The sequence below is a fragment of the Oreochromis aureus genome, linkage group 5 (assembly GCF_013358895.1).
Source record: "Oreochromis aureus strain Israel breed Guangdong linkage group 5, ZZ_aureus, whole genome shotgun sequence".
Classification (NCBI taxonomy): Eukaryota; Metazoa; Chordata; class Actinopteri; order Cichliformes; family Cichlidae; genus Oreochromis; species Oreochromis aureus.
In genome coordinates this window covers 16,767,271-16,789,122 of record NC_052946.1, presented here as the reverse complement: position 1 = coordinate 16,789,122, position 21,852 = coordinate 16,767,271, and the positions used below count along the sequence as shown (strand labels likewise).

The 21,852-nt window shown below is 38.6% G+C and overlaps 1 protein-coding gene across 6 annotated transcripts; it reads left to right on the top strand.

Moving 5' to 3' along the window:
- Positions 1–1,696: 1,696 nt before the first annotated feature.
- inavab (innate immunity activator b) lies at positions 1,697–21,428 on the top strand. 6 transcript variants are annotated; one of them, XM_039612520.1, is made up of 10 exons: positions 1,697–1,983; positions 10,385–10,462; positions 14,289–14,422; positions 16,501–16,623; positions 16,711–16,942; positions 17,027–17,080; positions 17,331–17,631; positions 18,262–18,417; positions 18,584–19,283; positions 19,587–21,428. In XM_039612520.1, exons 1-10 carry the CDS (start codon positions 1,947–1,949, stop codon positions 19,677–19,679), a joined length of 1,908 nt encoding a protein of 635 aa, XP_039468454.1. In that variant the 5' UTR covers positions 1,697–1,946; the 3' UTR covers positions 19,680–21,428. The 6 variants fall into 6 exon arrangements, with proteins under 6 accessions (XP_039468454.1, XP_039468456.1, XP_039468457.1 ...); XM_039612522.1 differs by having other exon boundaries at positions 10,380–10,462; XM_039612523.1 differs by lacking the exon at positions 1,697–1,983 and adding an exon at positions 7,984–8,210.
- Positions 21,429–21,852: the final 424 nt, after the last annotated feature.

Sequence of the window (21,852 nt, the reverse complement as noted above, 5' to 3'; positions counted from 1 at the left end):
AAAATAATGCTCCAAAATTACAGAAAAATTAGGAATTCAAGAACAAAAAAAATCCTAAAAATATAATGACACTGGAAAGCTGGTCTTTGGTCCACCCAATCCTGGGACATTTGAGACTTCCCTGGTGAAGGCACAGTCTCTTCGACACGCTAACACCTGTGGGAGAGAGAAATCATGTAAATGTATTTGCTCGGGTGAAAATCACCCAGCGATAGTGTTCTATCTTAAGTACACTCTCTTAAATGGCAGTTTTCACAGGACTGCATAGTTTACAGGGAACTCAAAGTAAGGTGCGGGGGACCTCTAGTGGACGTTTCGATAGAATTCTAATGTAGGTCTATCCTACCTCTTAGTAGTCATCCTAATAAAGATTCACAGTGAGCGTTTTGTTGTTGTTTGGTTTTTGGTTTTGTTTGTTTGTTTGTGACTTAAAAAAAATATTTTTGATGACCAATACATGACTCTTTATGAGGAGTCATGCACTGGTCATCTGTACCTCACTACCCGTAAGTGGTGCTGCGTTCACAAGCCTATCTAACATTCGTAATTTCTTACATCCGAGTGGCTGACACAGCGTGTAGGCCCTTTATTTTTATTTTATTTTAGAACATTTAAATACTGTGTTTCAAAGAAACATTTTGCATCATCTTAAAAAATGTTATTATATATTTCTTATCTTCTGTCCCTAGAAGTGGACATCAGGTCTTGGTTGATCACTGGATGAAAAAAAAAAAAGGCAGAAAGATATTTTATTTTAGTATTGTATAAGTTTGGGCTCTGCCATTGTGAGATTTGGTTTCTCAGCTGCCGCACAGGACACTAACCTGTGAAGGGAATCCGTATATGTGAGCCTTGTTTCATTATATTTGAGAGAGTTATATTTGAGAGAGTTCTTACTTTCCAGAGGACACTACATTCATTTGAGTTTAGGGGGGTATTACTTAACTTTCCTTGCAGCCACAAAATATGGAAGCTGTAATTTCCATCGTTTTGAAAAACTCTGTGTGCTCTGTTAGCCCAGTCCCTACAAAAGTGGCATCAATAGGAAGCCCGGGATGTCCCCGTGACAACACAGCAGGAGTCATATAAACTGCAGAAGTGGTGCTGGACATCTCAGACTTAATTGCTGGTGAAGGTTTGCTCAACACTGCGGCTTTTTTTCTCCTTTTTTTCTTGTTATATTGTTACATGTAAGAAACACCAAACCGGCAGGGCTGAAACCACGAGTAGTTCGTGGCTCGAAAACAACACGTAAATGTATGTGAATGACCTTTATAAACCATATTACCAATGATTTCCAGTATTTGCCAAAAAGCCATTGTCTGTATTTAAACTGGTATAAATAACTTGTTTGCCAATAATATGTAAAACAAATGTCAAATGTATCCATCATGAATGATATCGACTCATCTTGACCCACAAACAACATTTCTGTTGCAAGGTAGAAGCCGAAATCGGTTTTTGGCGAAGTGACTGTAACATATCCTTTATTTATCTAGTTTAAAAGTCACGTAGTAAATCCTGTTTATTTAGTCTGTTTAGCAATATAAGTAAAGACATTGCATTAAAAAAAAACACACAAAAGAAAACACTGGAAATCAGTTTTTAGAAGATGATCACTTTGGGGAAAACGCGGTTACCATGGTATTTACTTGTTGTTGGCTCGTGTGCTAACTGTTTCCGACGGTACCTGAAGGCAGCTCTGCGTTCCTTTGCCTCAGTGAGCGCTCGGAGTATGCTTTCCAGCAAAGTTAGCGGTTGGAGAACTCAGTTTCAGCTTAATGGTTGTTTTCCTGTTAATTCAAGCGGCTAGACTACACTGACGTAACGTTAGGACTCGGTTCTGTTTTCTTCCACTTATTTTTTTTTCCACTGTAGCTAAAGTAAACTTCCAGCTCAAATCTGGGAGGCTGCGAGCCAATGGAGCGCAGATTGTATGGATGTAGATGAGGCATGCTGCTAGCAGGCTAACTAGCTACGAAGGTAAGAGCGAGAAAGCTAAGAATTATTACCTTACTTTAACTAGCTTTGTGAAGCGTGTTGTTTATTTAGAACTGCTTAACCTAACTTAAAGATGGGTAGCAGTGAAACAGAGAATGAAAGCATTTTTGGGGAAAAGCTGACCACTGAAGCGAAGAAGTTCCTAAACTTTGAGAAACTCTAAAGATGAGGCCCAGCAAGCTCAGTGCATCTGACTGAGCGAGTGGATGATACAGTCACACTGTCTCCTTTCTCAGTTAGATTTACTTTTATTTGTTTTTGTATTCAGTGTGTGTGTGTATAAACCAGTGATCCAGAAACACTGTTAGTATCACGGAGTCTGTTGATCTTTTTTTATTTTTTAATGTGAATTAATATTTAAAAAAAACATTGGTGTGTCATTTGTTTGCAAACGAGAAGTCAAGCTTGAAGGTGCACAATAAACTGTGTACAGATACCTGGCTGTACACAGAAGTTGTCGGATGGCAACATCCTCTTTGACTGGAAGAGTAAACATGTCTGATCATAAAGTGCAAGTTTAATGAAGTACTTTTGCCAGCTTTTTGAAATTTGCACACAGTTTACAGAATTGTTAATACTAGGCATACTCCCAAGTTTGATGCTATTACGCTATTATGCTCCGATCCATGTGAAGGTTTTCTCCTGTGCAGTCGTCCCATTGGTTAGTTTCTCATTTCACTTGATTGAAATTTTACCGCAGTCACACATTCCTCAGCATTGACCTGAGGGCAAAAGACAGAAGTGGCTTAACCCCTACTACTTCACTGACCCTCCATTGCAGCAGTAATTACAAACTCATGCTGTGCCGCCCAGCATTGTTTAAACCCACATAAAACCTTAGTTTCCTGATGTGTCAGTCACCCCTAGCTGAATGTTAAAGAATGAGTGTAAAATTCACTAAATGTGTGAGGCCATAAAAAACGTGTTTGGTATTTGGTGTAAATATAATATAACACTGGGATGGAAGAGATAAAGCAAACTGAAACAGTGTACTGTCATGGTAAAACCACCTTTACCAGAAGAACCACCTTTAGTAGTGATAACTTGAAGTAACTTCAGGTTTCTGTATGACTTTCACCATTGAGGTTTGCAATGATCCATTTATATACAGCTCTCTTGTGATATCCCGCCACAGCGTTTGAATCGAGTTGAAGTCTGGACTTTGACTTTCACAAACACCTCCACAAACACCTCCACCAGACACCAGCTGTCAAGCACAGTGGCGGAGGGGTGATGATTTGGGCTTGTTTTGCCAAATAAGTCCAAATAATCCGGTGGTCTAGCAGACTCCAAGTCGACCATGAACTCGTCTCCATACCAAAGTATTCTAGAGTAAATTATGAGCCCACCTGTCTGACAGCTGAAGCTTGGTCAGAATTGCAGCAACACAGCAGCAAATCTATGTCAGAATGTTTGAAGAAGAAAAGAATCAAGGTGTTGCAGTGGTCCAATCAAAGTCCAGACTTCGACTAATTTTATTAATCTAGCAGGACCTTAAGAGAGCTGTACATAAGTGTGGGGAAAAAAACTCAATGAACTGAAGCCATGTTGTAAAGATTGCAAAGAAAAGTGGGCTAAAATTCCTCCGCAACGATGTGAGAGACTGATAGTCATAAAGAAACTAAAAGTAATTTCAGGTTACTGCTACTAAAGGTGCTTTTGCCAGCTGCTGAATCGTGGGTTGAATTTTGTTTTTTTGATTTGGTTTTTGTTAAATAAATAATGACACTGTGTAATATGTCATTTGTTGCTGTTCATCTGAGGTTGTTTTTACCTGCTAAGGGTATTAAGTTTTTCCCTTTTTTACCATAACTGTATACTCATCTTTTTAATTTTAGTTTTTAATGTGTTAAGCTTGTTCACTCTCAGCCACAATTTTAATGCTTGGCTTGCGTGTGATAAACAAATTGTTCAGTGATCAAATCAGGGACTTTTCTTCTGCCAAAGTGTGCATGTAGTGTTTTGTTTTGGGGGGTTTTTTCTCACATGTACATTAGTTGGTTGGAGTTTGAACCAACATAAAGCTTAAGTTGGCTGCAGGCAGTGAGAGGTGTAAAGGTGTGAAACAGGATTCTCTTCCTGTGCGTTTTATTTTCTTTTTTTTAGGGTTTGTGGTTTATTAGTGCAGCTTAAAAAGTGTTTCATTGACACACATTTGACTTAAGTTGTAAAGTACTGAGGACTGGCACTTAATAATTCTGCATTGGCAGCGGCAGTCTAGCCCATGCACTTATAAAAAGGCCTCAAGAATATTTAAAGAATTTGTTTTGCCAGCTGCTATGTTTCCTTTGCAAAGCCTGCTCTCTGTCTCTCTGGGACTTCTGGTTTATATAAACTACCCATGATGACATCCACCAACTGGCTACCATAACTCTGAATGCTGTGTGTTTGGTATCTTTGTGGGAAACAGTTTTACTAGTCATCACATCAAGCATGATGGACTTCAATACACTGTTGGTGGACAGCTGTGATGTGACTAATTTGCTCCTGACTGTGAAATATTACACTATAATTGCATCTTTGACTAGGTGTTAAAATGTGGCTAAGCATTTCTCATTTACGGCTTTCCCTCAGTTCCTCTTAACTGTAGTTTCCCAGATCAGTGCGGGGTATTATATGGGCTCAGACGGTCTTGGAAAACCTGTGAAAATCCTGGAATTTATCAGTAGCGTTTTACATGAGTACTTAAAATATGAATTAATTTCTTATATCTGATTTAATGCTGTTGTTGTTGTTGTTTTTGTTTTGTTTTTGTATAATGTGCTGCTGTATTGTACTAACAGGTGCTGGTAATGGGTAGGGATGCTTCATCACTACTAATTTGATCGTTATTCTCATGGCATTATTTACTCATTAACTATGGATGAATTCATTTAACTTTATAACTGTCCTTTGAATTTCCTTGAGCCTTAAATATTGTGTATTTTCAGTTTTTAAGTGAGTAAATCTTAACTAAACATGCATAGACACTAAAATGAATACCAAATTAAGATCGCCATTTGCAGCTGTATTGTTACAGACGATGCCGTCTTTGCCTCCTCTAGTTAGCTCACAACTTCACGGCACTGCTGCTGGATGACAGACACAGGAATTTCAGAGATCAGTAAAGCTTCTGTTTCAACAACAGTGAAGTATTAAACTGGCCTGCGCCCACTTTATCCATTTAACTGTTAGCAATTGCCCGATAGCCACATTATCATCACGTTGTCATTGGAAACCTGGAGGGCACAGCAAGCACTCTGCAGACCAGCGAGGAAATCAAAGTAGAAATAAAGAGTGAAATCCAGAGCAGAACAGCAGAATCAGACAGGTTTCAGGGCTGAAGAGCGGAGCTGAGGGTGTAAAAAGATGCAGACTGAGACAGAGCAATGTGAACGGTGGATGATAGGCTGCAGGCACATGTGGACAAGATGATTAACTTCGACTTTTTTTCCTTTACAATAATTTATTAAAATGTTTGTTATTTTGTTGTAGCCAGCTGTGAGGTCAGTTTTAACATGCAGGCAGTGGCCGGTGGTTCAGTCTTTCACAGTGAGCATAACACAACTAACACCACACTTTAAATGTTAGGTGTTGTGTTGTTTTCTGTACCTTTTTTTTCTAAGTAGGTTCTAAAATATATTTAACTTCACGATCTCTGATGAAGTTAGAAGTTAGATGTTAAATCTAACTTATAATTTGGATAATTAAACATTAAAAAAATTAACACTTTCTAAATATAATTTCATTCCTTTTGTTTTTGCTTAAGGGGGTCAAAATCTTTGTCATGGTATTGAAAATGCTATTGAGTGTCGAGTGTTTTCCTGTGTTTTGGTAATTCTAGTATTGTGAAAACCCTAACCCTCTATGACCTCAGCCAGTGGTTTCTGAAGCCCTGTTTTAAAGCCTCAAGATGGTGATGTCACTATTTTTGGCATTTTGAAAGGCGATTCGATGAGAAACCACACACTTATTGGCTTCTCAGTAAGTAAATAGCCAGTGGGTTATAGCCCAGAGTATTTCTCCAAACTAAACTTGATGCTTTATTCAGTATGACATAAAATTAATGACTTAACCCATAAACTCATCAGGGTAGTGTTTACTGATGTTGGGGTGATGTTTTCCCATAGATGTCTATAGGAGTCAAGGTCATTTTGCAACCACAAGTTGCCCCTGCTGGAAGTTAAAATGAATACATATTTAAGGGAATTCCATGTTGCCTTCACTTCTCAGACCTGGAAGCTATGCCCATGTTTAATACTGTTTATGAGTGCGCTTTGTAAAACACAAAATCTCAGCTGACTGAAGTAGGTGGTAAGCGCTGTTCCCAACTACAACCTTTATTTGCTTTATTATTAGGTCAAACTAATGCATCTAATATAGCTTAATATAGTCATACAACTAATACATCTAGTGCTATAATAAACCATAAAAAAGGCTGTTGAACTCTTATTTATTTAGCCTTAAAATAAATGGGATGGGCAAACTGTCAGAAAGACCTGTCTGATCAGTTGAGCCACATGAGAAACTAGATTTCCTGAAATTCCCATTTAGAAAACATTTGAAGCCTATTAGACTGCATTAGCTAATAGGCTTAAACTTTTTGCAACTGGAGAAGAATTGTGTTTTTAACATCATTTAACTTTTGTTTTTGAAGGAGACACCAAATATTGTCTGTTTGTGTATGCAGTAATCCATGTGAAAGGATGATTACCACTTATTTCTTAAACAGAAATCTATGCATTTTCCTGTTATATATGATCATTTGATGTACAAAAATGTAGATTATACTTGATTAAATGAATCCTAAATGAGCAAAAGCATTAAAATGGGGGGAGGGTATTTTTCTGGGTCTGAGGTGCTCAGAAATTTTCAGTGCAGAAAAACCCACCTAGTCAAAGGCAAACTTGAAAGTCTGACATGGCTTAGTATCTGTGAAATGTGTTGAGTAGTGCTCACAGTGTGAAGTCTTAAGTGTAGAAGTCACTGAACCAAAACCTTGCTGCTTTCTCGGTGCCATGTCATTTGAGATCTGATCCCTGAGTGTCTGGGAATTGCTGGACCTTTTTGCGGGTGTCTGAGCACCAACATTCCTGGAAAGCCAAACTGAATATTGAGATTCAGAATGAATGTGAACCATGCAAAGCAGGTGCTCTGTAAATCACGTGAACTATGCCACTGCCATTTGTTTCCCTCTTTTCAATGCAGGAAGAAAGAGCAGGATGCAAAAAAGCCTCTGTATGGGTAGACGGGAAGTAGGTAGACAGGTGGGGGAAGTTTAAGGGGACACACGAAAATCTATGCTAGTAAAGTTTTAAATTCATGATTGTGTGTTGTTGTTGTTTTCTCTGCTTTTAATCAACCAGGAGATGGCAGTAAACATGCACTGACTCTGGTGTTCTCATCTTTGGTCTGTACTAACTACCTCAAACTCTCACAGTTATTAGGAATAGTTTATAATGATCATAGTGAGAAAATAGAATTCCAACTCTGTGAGCGAGTCATTTAAATGCAGTTATGAAGTCATAGAATCATTTAAACCAGATATGAGCTCTGTCCCACAAACAAATTTCCAGCCCTTAAACAAATCACAGTGAACCAGGATCTTTGACTGCTGCAAGCCGGCTGCTGAGAAGGATAAACTTACAGGGATGCAACTAATAAATAAAGAGCTCATGATTAATCTCTCGAATGACTTCGGTGCTAATTAATCTTTTGGTCTATAAAATATGAGAACGGAAATTAGCAAATTTTTTGAGCATGAAACTCGTATGTTTTTGCTTTTTTGTTTTGGCTAATAACAAAAAAAGAGTCTACCATCTATTTTTTTTTAACAATTTGTTTATCAATGAATTAATTAAAGTGTTATTGTCAGGGTGCCAGTCAATATTGCATTTGTCATGAGACACACGTTTCAGTCAAAGATGGCCCCACCCGTCTGTAAGTGGACTGATAAGAGCGTGAAGTGACTTGTAATTTCTCAGTGTGTTGGTCATTGTTGTTGACACAGTTTCAAGCTCACACAGGAGTCGAGTTATATGATACCGTCTCAAGTGTTCAGCCCTCGCTGTGCGAGGCCACACCTCTTCAGCAAGCAGCGCTTTCTTAGCGGTGAGTCTCTCACTCCTGCCCAGACTCCATGCGGCTCAGGTTTTGTGTATCTCCGTTCAAGTTGGGAATTCTGTGGGAAACTTTTCACTGGTTGGATTTTGAGTTTTCCATGAAGTAAAGTAAGTTTGTTTGTTTTGTTGTTTTTTTTGTCCTAATGACATTCTTCATAAAACCTACAGACGTCCATGTGCATTAACTTGGATTAATGTAGAATATCTGTAATTGTACTATTAATGTGAATGCTTATACACAATGAAATTCTTTTACTGAAACTGTTAATTAGTTGTCCTCAAGGATGTAAAGTTGTTCAAAAAATATTACAAACAAGAAAAATATGTTTTACCGGCAAGTAAATCACACCAAACCAAATACATACCTGTAAACACTTGACAAGTTTCAGTTCGCTTGCAACTGAGAAAGCAACTTCATCCATGCGTGGAGGATAGATGAGTGCAGATTATTTCCCGGGGATTTTAACTTGACTTCAACTTGCCAAGTGGGAAACGGAAAACTCAAAAATGCTCCAAGGCATATAACTGGACTCCCCAGATTTTAATGTAGAGGATATGCTTTGGTGTATTGTTGGAAACGAAAATCAACCTTGAATAATCATAGTGTTGATCAAAATGTCTCAGAATAAAGCAGAGTAATTGTTTCGGTAACTGAATTGTTTGTACTGACATTATTTGGGCTAATAGGATTAGTGGTGGCTGTTAAGGCTTCATTGAAAGAACATTGATAGATCAGTCCAGTGGTTCTGAAAGGGGCGTCTTTGGCGTACTTTGCTATAAATCTTAAAGTTGTGCTGCATCATTTAAGTCCATTTCCACAGATTGGGACCATTAATGTGTATAAAATGAGAGTGCTGTGTTCATTGCTCCCTCCTATCTTATCTCTGGGCTAATAGAAACTGATAAGATTCTGACGCATCGGTTCAGTCTCGTTCACTTCTCTCAGGGTTGTAACAAGCTGTTCCTGCTGCTGTGCAGCGTCGTTTATTAGCCAAACAGCTAAATCAGTGTTAGGATTGTGGAGGTATCCTTGGCAAATCTTCTTCCCAGTAAGGGGTCTGTTTTGAGGCCCAATTAGAAGTGGGTTTATTTATCATTTTCACTTGCATGTACTTTTACAGTATGCAAGTGTAGTTTTAAAAAAAAACAAAAAACTGTTGTGTACTGTGTAGGATTATGTTGATCCAGACAGTCGCATAAAATCAGTGGTGGCACTCCTGACCTATGGATTTTAAAGATTGTGTCAGTGTATCTGCCAAAGATGGTGTGTGGCTGCATCTATTTTTTATTTATTTATTTTTTAATTGCTTGGTTTGAGATGTCAGTGCTCAGTGATGATGAGGTGGCTTTTTACTGTTTTGCTGTAACTGTGCAAAAACACCTGGCAGTTATCTGTGATTCAGAGGTGTGGAGGTAACAGTCACAGGTTTGTGGATGTATGTCATGGTTATGTCATTTTTAGGACAGTATAAGATAATGGGATACTTTTACTTTTATTTATTTATTTTTGTAGATCTCTGCATGTTTCCTGGTGTTACCCAGTAGCTCGACTAACATTAAACTGGTTCTTGTATGACATAGCTGACTTCACCTTGGGTAGTTGTTCCTTTGCTTTCTAGTCTTAGCTGAAGTTAACCAAGCCTGTGTGCTGGAATGCAACCACAGTGGCATTCCTCTGTTCACTTGGTTAATTATTAAACTTCCCAGTTTTTATTTGCCACCAGATGGATTTATAACTCATGCATTGTGAGCCAGCTATGACACGGAGTGAGTTAGTGGCAGTCATGACATCAGAGCCTAACAACCAGGCCGTCACAGGAAACACCCTAGACTTGACAACATGTATGTGTACTCATGCTGTGGAAGACTGTGACTACACCTGTCTAAGAGTTCAAAGAGGCAAGTCACACCTGAATCACTTAAGCAACAGGTCACAGATTACGTAATGGGCGGTCTTTGTGAAGCTTGTGTGTTAATGATGTTTGCCTTTGTTTTAGGATTTTTTTTTAATTACGCTATTGGTTTTATTTGAAGAATAATGTCTAGTTATTTAGGATTATTCTTTGTTTTTTCTCCTTGCTGTTGGATTATCTTAGGTCGCAGGCTTTGTGAATAAACTCCCAAATTCTGAATCAAATTCGCTTGCTTTGTCCAATTCAGGGCTATGACACTTAAAAAAACAAAAAAAAGAGGTTGGCACTTTAAACTAAATGAAAATGAAGTTCTTACTTAACAGAAGGACAGGGTATGTGACATTATCTTTTGCCTCCACTGAAGAACAGGAACAGGAAGTCCATCTACTGACATGGAGGGGAACGGGGAGATCAGCGACACTGACAGCGGCATCATTCTTCATTCAGGTAAAAAAAAAAAATCAGTGTTTCAGCATTTTTATTTTATTTTTATTTTTTTAAATGTAGCAGCACAACCGTCATAGCACGCTTAGTAAAAAACTATCCACTCTAATCATTGCACACTGCAATGATATAGAGGTGAGATTTCAAACTGTTCCCCTGATTCTGTGTCAGTGTAGAACAGCTACAGGCAGGAGGAACAAACTGGGCAACTTTAACAACCTCAAATGCTGACATTAATGTGAAAGTAGGAAGTAGAGTTAAGTGCTAGGCAGTGGTGACAGTTGTAACTCAGCATGAAAAAGCCATGTGAAAGCCCACGATTTAAATTTTTTCACCTTTTTTTGTTTCCTGTCATTTCAAAACATTTATACTAACATGCGAAGAAACTAATTTCAGTAATGAGTCTTTGTTGTTCTTTTTGTTTTTCACTTGATTTGTTTTTTTTTTAACTTGAAGATGTCAAACTGTGTCCATTCTTTTAAATATTGTGGTTTAGTAACAATGCAAATACTTAAAAATATACAAAACTGTCAGTCAATCACAATCCACACAGCTTTATTTCCACAGGCTGAAGACTGAAAAGTCATCGGCCTCACTCCCCCCCTCAGGATCTATGTCAATCTATGTCCATACAAACTCCAAACTCCATTACCGGTAAACGAATGCAGAATTAAAGCACTTTAAAATCGGATGATTCTTTCCATACACCCTGTATTGCAGACTGTTAACATAAGATCAACACTGTAACTATTGGAAAATACGGTTGCTCTTGATTGCATCATTGCAATGATTCTAATCTGCATCTTTGCTTGGTTTTTCCCATGCAGTGTGTCAACTATCAAAATGGTAATAGACTATTTCCATTTGAAACGGGTTCTGAAAACCCACATCTGACCTGTAAAGCATAAAGTCATTTTTCCCAGTAAAGCCTTGCTTTTGCCATAAATGAGTGCTGAAACTGAGCAAACACATCACACATCAAACCAGATAAATTTATCACAGCACATGCTTTCAAGTCACTCTTAGTAAAACCTAAAGTATATTATATTTTTAAGCAACAGTGTCGATGATTTCTTGAGATCACTGCTGACTTAGCAAAACGGTATCCTTTTAGAAAATAACAGAATTCACCCAAACATGGAGTTATACCCTGGTAGCAGAAAAATCAGTTATGTTCTCGATAAAATAATCTCCACTAACTTTTCACTTTTAAGAAGTCATTCCTTCAAGGTCAGGTAGATGTTATCTACCAAGTTAAACAAACAACAGGATGAAACCATTGCAGCAGAAACCATAGTTTTCATTCTTCACATTCATGGAAACCTTTTGCTGCCTACAACCTACACAATGCAACCGCTGCTGACACTTGGGTCAGAAATTTGGACAGTATGCTTGTAGTAGCCATTGTATTCAGAGATGTAAACGGAGATGAGGAATAGCTAAAAGAGGTTATGTCTGCCTAACTCTGTAACCACTTTTTTGTTTTATTTACACATAAAAGCATCTTATTTCAGTTGTTACAGTTCCATAACATTAGGGTCAATTCAAACAACTTTTTGAGTTTTGAAATATGAGTAATGCCTATGTCTTCCTTAGGAGGACATAATGAGATGTAAAAACATTTTCACTTGTCAAGATATAATAACATCCTGTAACAGTGAGTAAATAGACATTTTTGTTATTGAACAACTTTAATAAATATCCAGCTACAGCTTTCATGAATTTGGTGCAGTAGGAATGAATTCCAGCAATGCAGCGTACATACTGATCATAGCAGAGCAGGGCGAGTTGCTCGTTGGTCACAAATGCGGGGTGGAAGAGGTTAAACAATTTGCCTGCCCAAAGGCGCAACTGGGCATTTTAAGTTCAGCCCTTGTAAGCATGCTGATCTTTGTATTCTGTCATTTTTTGGGGAGGATTGCCACAGTTTACTTCAGGGTGTCAGTAAAGTTGCCTCACAGTATCATATAATTAACGGCAAACATTAGCTGTTTTGTTTTTGCACACACGTTAGTTTCTGCTGGTTTGCTTTGGCCCTCTGAAATTCCTCGCGCCCTAATTGAGCCGCATGATCTTTGTTCTATACAATGAAAAAATGTCACACCAGAAAGAATAGGGCGATTATGACTGTGAGGAAGAGGAATTTCTCAGCCTATTGTAATGCTGTCACTTTTTTTTTTTTTTCTCCTGTCGCGCCTCATATGTTTGTCAGTACCTGCAGGGATTCTGTTAATAATCTCTGAAGGTATGTGGTGCTTAATGGATGATGCCTGAAACCACTCCCATAAGCCGGAGACCTAATGGCATTAGTCACCAAGGCTACAGACAGCACCAGTCGAACGCTCACATTGTTTATAGTAACAGAGAACCTGACGGTTATTTTGCTTCAGTGTTACTAATTAAAACAGCAGATAAGACAATAGATTCGTTCTTCTGTCCACTGTTATTGTTGCTTTTAGTTTCAGCGGCCTCCATTGGTAATCTGCTTCAATGATATGACTGAATAGATTTTTTTTTCTCCAGCTGCTCTTTACAGACATAACAGTATACATCATAAACAACCCTTTTATATACACACCAGGAAAAAAAACTAGATTTAAACAGCTCAATACAGATAAAATATGTGAGTACAATTGAATTTGTATCTCCATAGTAGTCTGATTTCTCTGTAAGTATGACATTGAACGATTTTTACTGTCTTTAGTCAGTTTCTTGTTTTTGTGGTGAAGATCCAGGCATTGTTGTGCACACAGAGTTGTCACTTCAGCACAACGCATTTCAGAAGCAAATTGAGGACTGTGTTGAAAACACACATCTGCAACACAATGTCGACAGAAACTGAGCACGTTAAGCTTCACAAAGGCGGGAGTTGTTGCAGGACTCTTCTTTGGAATAGAATCAAATTTGTCTAGGTTCAGCCAATGAACCAGCAACGTGTATGTGCTTTGGTATCTTTAAGAAGAGCTGAATGTTTTTTGTATTTACCTTTATGAGTGATGTCAAATACTAGGTGAAAATAATTAAACATTGTGTGTTTTAGAGGATTCCCTCCTTTTCATCTATTTTCCTTTAGTTTATTTGGACAGATTTATTTGACTTCTTTAGCCATCCATCCATTTTCTGCTGTTATTCAGTTTTGGGGTCTCAGGGCCACCACATTTCAGGCTGACTCATCAGGCTGTGAATGATATGGCTGTCCCTGTTTGACCTCCATTGGAGTTGGACAGTAGCATGCTTAGATGTTTCTTTAGCCCTGAAGTTTACTATTCCTCTCCCTGCATATGTGTGTAATTATTGTACATGTTGTGTAACCGCTGTTAAGATTTCAAATCTCGGTCTGAGATTTAAAATCTCAGTTTTCTCAGGTGTTCTTGGTAGTGTTTCTGTCATCTTGCTGATACACAATGACAATCATCACTGACTTTCTTCTTAAGTTACAGTTGTGCTTTTAATGACTTTTTTTTCTTTTGGATTTAAGTTTCATTGGAGATTTTTGCTTTTCCTTTACCCTGTAAAGTCTTAACCATCAAGTGACTGCCAAAAAAATATTTTTCTTTGAAAGTGGAGTGTTTATTGAACCTTTTAACACATTTTTCTAAAAAAAGAAAATAAATATCACTTTGTTTTAATTTGTACCATTCTTGCATTTTCTGGCATTTTATTATTCATACTAACACTGCAAAAAAATCACATCGATGATGCTGAGGTCCCAAAAACTCATGCATCAAATATAATATATTTTTTTAGTAATTTATTATGTATTTAAACAAAGAAATACATGAATGTCACATCATCTCATATTTGTTCATGTGCTCCTTTGCCATTGCAGGGTCTGACAGCCCAACAACCCACACAAAGGATGTGATCACACACACACGGGCCATAAAGATCAAACACCAGGAGCTCCAAGAGAAGTTGGAGATCTGCATACATGAGCTGAGGAAACTGTGCATCCGAGAAGCTGTAAGTAACGCTTACTTCACTGGTCATCCACAGATCAACCGTTTAAAACCTGGCGAGGCTGCATATTACAATGACACATGTCACAGAACAAATGAGTCACATCTAATTCATCTCTTCATTAAAGTCTTAATGGTTTAAGTAGATCTACACAAAGTAAAGACAATTGTTAGGAAATTAGGCAAGCTGTCACAAGTGCAGCTTGTGCTCACACTGGAAGCACACTGCAGATGATTCAGCCTCCGTTTATGAAGGATTAAATTGGTGGGGCAGTTTTCTTGTTATGTTTTGGTGTTAACAAAGTGACCTGCAGGAGGGACATTTCGTGTTTTCTTTTTTTTAATGAGAATATTGGTAGCACAAGTGGATGGACAAATATGTATGAATGCAAAGTGACTGAGGATGGGACGCTAATGCGAGATCACAGGACAGTCATAGGTTGCAGTTTTACATGCTCCATTTCCAAATCAACCCGTCCATCCTTTTTAATCACTTATCTAATACATGGTTGCAGATGAGCTGGAACTGATCAAAAATGACCTCTGGTTTTAAAACCAGAGCAACGGGCAGTTAGGAGACCCTGGTTAAAGGATCGGAGAGGCCGGCTGCTCTGATATACAAGCAGGGGCCTGTCCATGTAGACCTTTGTAAGTTAGTAACAGAATTTTAAAGTGGATTCGGACTTTCACTGGAAACTAGTGAAATGGTGCAAGAAAAGGTGTAATATATGACCACCAGCTAGTTTTTGTTAGCAGCCTGGCTGCTGCATTCTGCACCAGTTGGAAATAATTATGGAGGACTGAGAGATGCAAAATTGAAAAGTGAATTGCAATAATCAAGGCAGGAGAATATTAAAGTGTGAACTAAAAGTTCCAGGTGATTGAATGAAAGTAAAGGTTCAATTTTTTTTGTTTATTTGTGAGGTGAAGTAAACAAGACCTGGTACACTCTGGTCAGGTCTCCAGTCCGTCACAGAGAATTTCCAAATCACAGGAAAAGATATGAAATTTTAGCCGATTTCAAAAGTGAGTCATTCAGAATAGATAGTTCAGCGCCACAGTGAGACTGAGTTCTTCTCAGCTATTTTCTCTTTTCCTTTTAGGCCATTTAGAAGGAATAAGGTCAACACCAATTCTAACTAATGCATTTTCAAGGTTATCACCGTTATCCATCGTACCTGTTCTCTGTTATCCCATTTCTTTCAGATAGACGGTGGAGAGAAATCAGTCCATGTAATGTGGCTGTAGTGTATGAATGCATTATAGCTGTTAAAGACTTGGGTTTAAGTAGTTTCAGCCTCAGTTTGGATCCAGCATGAGACTTTTTTTTTCACGTCGTTATTTTTCATGTTAAGTCTTTCCTCTTTTCTATGAAATGAAATCTAGAAATTTCCCAACTGGACACACACTCAGATTCAGGCATGTTCATGACGTGCATGGGTGCTCCGGGGTAAAATCCCAGGACTGATCATTCTTTCCTGCTGACACTTGGGCAAGGCAGTCCTGTTGGGACATGCTGTAGGTGAACTAATGAGAGTCATGATACCTCTCCCAGATCTCAGTGACAAAAGAATAAGTAAGCTTATTGGCTACACTTGAGATTTTGTCTGTCTGTAAAGGCGGTTGACTCTGACTGACTCAAAGTATGAGCCTCTTTTGTCTGATCTTTAATGAAATCGGAAACAGTGCTTTGCTTTTCTCTGGGTTCAGTGAAGACACGGGTACTTAATACAGTGGGAAAGTGAAACCCAAAGAATGTGTTGTGAAAGAAAATCTCTGCAAATGCAAAATTGTGCAACCACATCTCTGCACCTATAAGCCTGAACATGTAAAGAGATAAGATGTAGATACTTGTACACCATTTCAGAACTACAACATGGAGATGGTTGAGTAAACTGCATGGGAAAAAAAACTGCCAGGAACAAAACTGACGAGATTTATCGGTGTTGATTTTTAAAAGAAGCCTTGTTTTGATTGACCATTTAACCGAGCTTCTGTGTATCATCATAAAAATAAACTTTTATTCATGCTGAGATGTTGCTTTATGGACATTTGGATTTTAATTAGTTACATATTGTTTAGGAGCTGACAGGCCGGCTGTCAGAAGATTATCCTCTGCAGCCAGGAGAGAAGCCCCCGCAGGTTCACCGCCGCGTTGGAGCTGCGTTTAAACTTGACGAACTCAAAATCCCTCGAGGAGCAGAGGTATAAGCCAAATTTGGAGACTGCACAATGGAATAGTGTCTTCTTGTTGTTGTCTGTCTCTCTGCTAAACTGCCGTAACCTTTGCAGGATTCAAAATTGAGTTCAGTCAACGCTTCTCTAGCGCTTCAGATGAAGATATATGAAGCTGCACGGAAGCTCTGTGAAGAGGAAAACTTGAGCAAGTCTGTGAGGAAGAGCCGCCTGCAGCAGTGCAAAAGAGAGGAGAAGAAACTCAAGCATCTACAAGAGACGGCCTTCAGCCTTCGACTGGAGCATGGCCGATCATCACCACTCCCTGCCCTCAGTATTACACAACCAGGTAAGGTGACAATTCACATCATAATGGCTCTTCATATAAATGTTTAATTTTAATACTGAGTGTCTTTTGGTTTTGTTTTTTTAGATGTTGGCACATCTGATGACAGCTCTCTATCTGATTCTGTTGTCCAAGATGAAGGTAAGGTTCTTGCTTATTTCTTTGAAAGCGCTTTCTTTCTTTCTTTCTTTCTTTCTTTTTTCTAGTTTAAAACCCTCACAGAGTTTATCAGATGACTAGTTAACCACAGAAACTTCACGAGAATTCAAATGTTTCCTAAATACTGTCATTCTCAAAGCTAGAGAGTCTGTGGTGACAGTAAATGTTATCCATGCAAAATTCTTTACCATACATATCATTTGTGGGGGGGGTTTGTTCTGTTTTTTCCTAGAAGTCACAAGTCAGTCTTCACAGCCTTCTTCAGGACTCCCTTATCCAGCAGAGACAGATCCTCCCCAGCTGCTCCCTCTGTCCACGCAGTCTTGCGTGGATGGCGCCTACCTTTCTCCATGTGTGACTCCACAGTCCCTGCAGCTGAACCTGAGTCACTCTCCCCATCCAAGCGTTGACTTGAGCTTTACCTTGAGCCCAGCGTATGACCTTCCTCCCATCGAGCACTCCCCGTGGACTGAGTCAAGTCTTGACCAGCCCTACCAGAAGAGCAAGAAGTCGCGCTCGTCCATCAAGATGAGGTAACCCAGGCTATCCATTATAACTCCTTTCCTGTTTATCAAGTTGTGAGGATTGGAATTGGAAACACAAACTATGATTTGTGATGTTATGTAAACGAACGTTGGATTCTTTGGAAGGAATCCAGTTGGATTTTTTCCAAAGAACCCAACGACCAAATGAGGTTTAAAGAACAACAAAAAAAGATCCTTTCACTTCTAAAATCTAAAAGGAAACTGTTAATTAACACGTTAACAGTGTAAGAAATTCCTTTACTTCAAAACAGGTCATCTTCATCTACTTTAGAGAAGCCATTTTTAAAAAGTAACCTTTTTTTCACTACAACCATTATTGCTCTGAATTAAATAGAACAGTAGTCAGTGTGCAGAGCCAACTGAGAACTGTAACTCTATACAAATTTATATATAGAAACTCCTGCCTCTGATGTGTATTCTTCTATTTGTTTTCATTTCTAAAAGGAACAATTGCTGTTTGCCACAGTATTAAATCACTCAATGTTTGATATGTCAAAATGCATTTGTCAAAGTGTGTGTGCGTATATGTCCACACTGTCCACCCTTCATGTAGTACCCACATTAAACATTCATAAGAAATATTGTTATATTAATTACTCTCCTATGTTGTGTGTTCAGCAGCCCAGCCAAACCTGAGTCTTTGCCACCTTTGGAAGCTTGTTTAGCACAGTCGGCTCTGCCTGTTCAACTTTCCCATCTAAAGCTGAGTCGCACCCAGTCAAACAGTACACCCTCCACCCCAGAGATGCGAGTGCACAGACAGCTCTCCCTCAGGTAGCTATACCTCACACATATCTGCATGTTGAAATTGCACCCTGTGTGGTGCTCCTTTACTGAATGGATTATTTAAAAATATAGTTAAAGTTATTTAAGCCTCATGCAGTTTCTTTGCAAAGTAGCTTTGTTTTTGTGTTTGTTATAATTATTGTGGTTTGCACAGGCTGTCCTCTCCTGACTCTGCATTTGAAAAGGAGCGCGGTCGCCCCCGAGGCCCAAGGAGGCGGCTGACCGAATACTCAATAACTTTACCAGAGACTCCATCCCCTACACTGAACTACAGAAGCCATGCTAGCTCTGACGACAGCAACTCTGAAAACTCGTTTCCTTCTTACAATAGCTCCCCGTGTCGGGAATTGCCCGGTGATTTGCCCAAACAATTTCCATCTGCATTCCTGCTCCCCTGCCCAGTTGGCAGCTATGGACCTCAAGCTTTCCCGCATGCTGGCTTTTACCGTAATCCCCGGCAGCAGCCCAGTCCTGGTATTCCAAAAGCCTATTACAATGAAGAACGGGTCTACAATGAGATGGATATGCCACGAAGCTATTTCCCCCAGCAAGCTCCTTGTTCCTCGAATAGATATGATAATAGGTATAAAGACACTGCAGTACCTCACCAGAGAGTACAGAGGCCTTTTGCTCCTGATATTAGAATCACCCCGCCAGGAAATTGGGACCATCCACACTGCCACATGAATGGTCTCCCACGACAAGTAGTGAACGAACAGCTAAAGTCGTGGCACAGACGCAGTCAGCAAAGAGCACCCAGGTCTCGTTCCCTTGACAGACAGGGAGCAGTGCGGATGAAAAACGTGTTTGTCGGAGAGTCGCCCTGCTACCAAACTCAGCAGTACCATGAGCAGGTAAATGAGCTAAGCTTATTCGTTTTTTTCAAAGCATTTCATTCTGCTTTCTTTAATAGAGTCATAAGTAGGTGAGAAATTGAACAATACATAAATGCTGATATGATACAGACAAAATGTTTGCATTGTGATGATCTGACACAGTAACACTGTACACCTGTCTCCGTTTTTAAATGCTGGCAGCTGTTTGAAGTGAAAGTGAACAATTACTTTGTGTTGCTGCGACAGGGAGAATACTCTGCTTTTTACTGCTGTACGTACGTCTCCACATGTTCATCTTTTCTTTCTGTTGATCATTTCCAGGTTATTCAAAGAGGGACTCTCCACAGAGCTGCAGAGGGTGCTCAAGGCCACTGGTTTGGAGAGGATGCCTCTCACTTTTACAGCCAAGTATAAAGAGAAGAAACTTGGATGCCAAACTTAACTCTGTTAATGTAAAGGCAGCATATTTTCCCATTATACCAAAGTGAGATAGAAAATTGATGTAGAGCATTTTTTTATTTCTATCAGGACTTCTCATGAAAGCTTTTGTTATCCTGGAGTGAAAAATTGGAGCGTCTTACAAAACAATGTTACATGGCACAGCACTAACTATAGTCTCCAGGTTACCATAAATCAGACATCCTCAGAAATGTGAGTGCAGTGTTTGTTTGATTTTCTTTGTTTTTTGGCCATTTTAATATTTATAGGTTAAGCATTGATCTGAATGCCAGTGAATTACTATTAATGAAGCAGCCAGCTAAATTTAGGTCAATCCATTGATTAAACCTTGCAGGTTTCTTATCATTCCTTCACATCTGAAGCAATCAAACAAAATGAAAACTGGAGGAAGAGATGACATGAGATCCTACGAAGAATCAGCTACCAAAATGTGCATAATGTAGTCAGATGTAAAGTTGTATTAGAAATGAATCTGGGATGAATTGATAACGCCAGATTGATGTTGAACTACCTTAGGTACTTTAGATCCACACTAACATGTTTTTGTTTTAAAACACAATGGATGTGCGTCCTGCATCTATAACATGCAGAATTAAACAGGGTTAAAAAATAATGCTTTATGGTGCCTTAAATGCAGTAATGTGGACATGATGTATAAATGTATTAAAATGTGTTTTAAAACAAGAAAATATACGTGTTAGCACGGCCTTAATGTAACATAGATGTGGTTATCTCTAGCTTAAAACAAACCAAATAATTAATCATTTTGAGAAATGTACCCCCAGACAGAGAAGCTAAGTTTCTGCTGTTTGCTAGTTGGAAAACTAATATACTCGTTTTCATCCTACCTGTATGAAGGAAAGGAGTCTACTGCTAAAATAATGCAAATTAGCAACACACCCTTTATAAGTGTGTGTTTGGGTTGTTTTTTTATCATGTTACCTGAGATTAATTAAGTCACAGTTTTAATGAACTTGTGCTGCTTTAATTCAAGATCCCAGGTTTGATCTCTTTATCACATACTTACGGAGGCAAATTTGTCTCAATGTTATACTTAACTGGCACAGCTACAGAAACATTTAACTTGAACTAACAGACTTAAACAGCTAGTTGAAACTAGACACTAACTCATTCATGTGGGATGGTGGCAAATTGAGCAGAGGCTTGAGGCTTGGCAGCTATTAGCGTGTCAAATTGTAATGTTTTGAACTTCATCTGTGCCTTTACCTGCGTCTGAGAGAGCGGTTCACTAACCTTTCTGTTAGCAGCAGTAATAGTTTGACACTGAGGTAGACACAAACACTCCAAGCCCACCACTCTCAACCAAACAAACTTCAAATAATAGATATTTGAGAATCAGAGTCATGTAGAGCGAATTCAGCTACAGATACACACTGACTGGTCTCTCACAGTAATCTATTTATCTTAATTTATTGTGATTTGCACCACTGGACCCGTGAAAAGTCAGACTTGAAATTAAATAAAATGTGGACCAGAGTTTGCAAAACAAAACAGGTGTCTAGTTTACAAAAAGAAAAACAGACCACAATCATGTTACCCTTTGTGTCTCTTTTTTTTACTGTCTTTTCTATTTATCATTTACTGTAGTTTAAGTGGATTTATTGTGTTATGTTGCTGTTTTTAAAAAAAACCTGTGAAAGTGTTTTCCCTGTGGAGATGAATAAAGATTATTGTTTGAGTATTGTTGAGTTTAATTAGCTTATATTGTGTGTTGTGACGGGACCTTTGTAATACAAATATTTCCTGAAGACATTTTGACATGTCAAGGTAGGAAAAAAAATTGATGTAAATGTACGCAATTATGGCCATATCGTTGCTTGAATTATTCATTTTTAAGATGCTGGCTCACTATCACACTGTCTGGTCGTCCTTGGACACAACCGATCATGTGACTTGGACTATCACTGCCTTTTCTGCAATCTACCTTTGAAAGAGCAAGGATGGCACACGCTCATACTAAATATGACGGAGAAATAACAAGAGGAGCTAACAAAATATTAATTATGAAGTTAAGTGTTTTGGGGATGGTTTTACATTTAGAGTAAATGTGCTGATGCTAAAATTTTTATATAAACTTCACAAATAAAGAAAACTGTGTGAGATGAAG

Bases quoted from the DNA above. Each gene is read 5' to 3' on its own strand.
- inavab (XM_039612519.1), top strand. From the start codon at position 9,327: ATGGATTTTAAAGATTGTGTCAGTGTATCTGCCAAAGATG. The intron at 16,943-17,026 runs GTAAGGTGACAA...TTGTTTTTTTAG, and splicing joins CCTCAGTATTACACAACCAG to ATGTTGGCACATCTGATGAC. The intron at 17,632-18,261 runs GTAACCCAGGCT...TTGTGTGTTCAG, and splicing joins CGCTCGTCCATCAAGATGAG to CAGCCCAGCCAAACCTGAGT.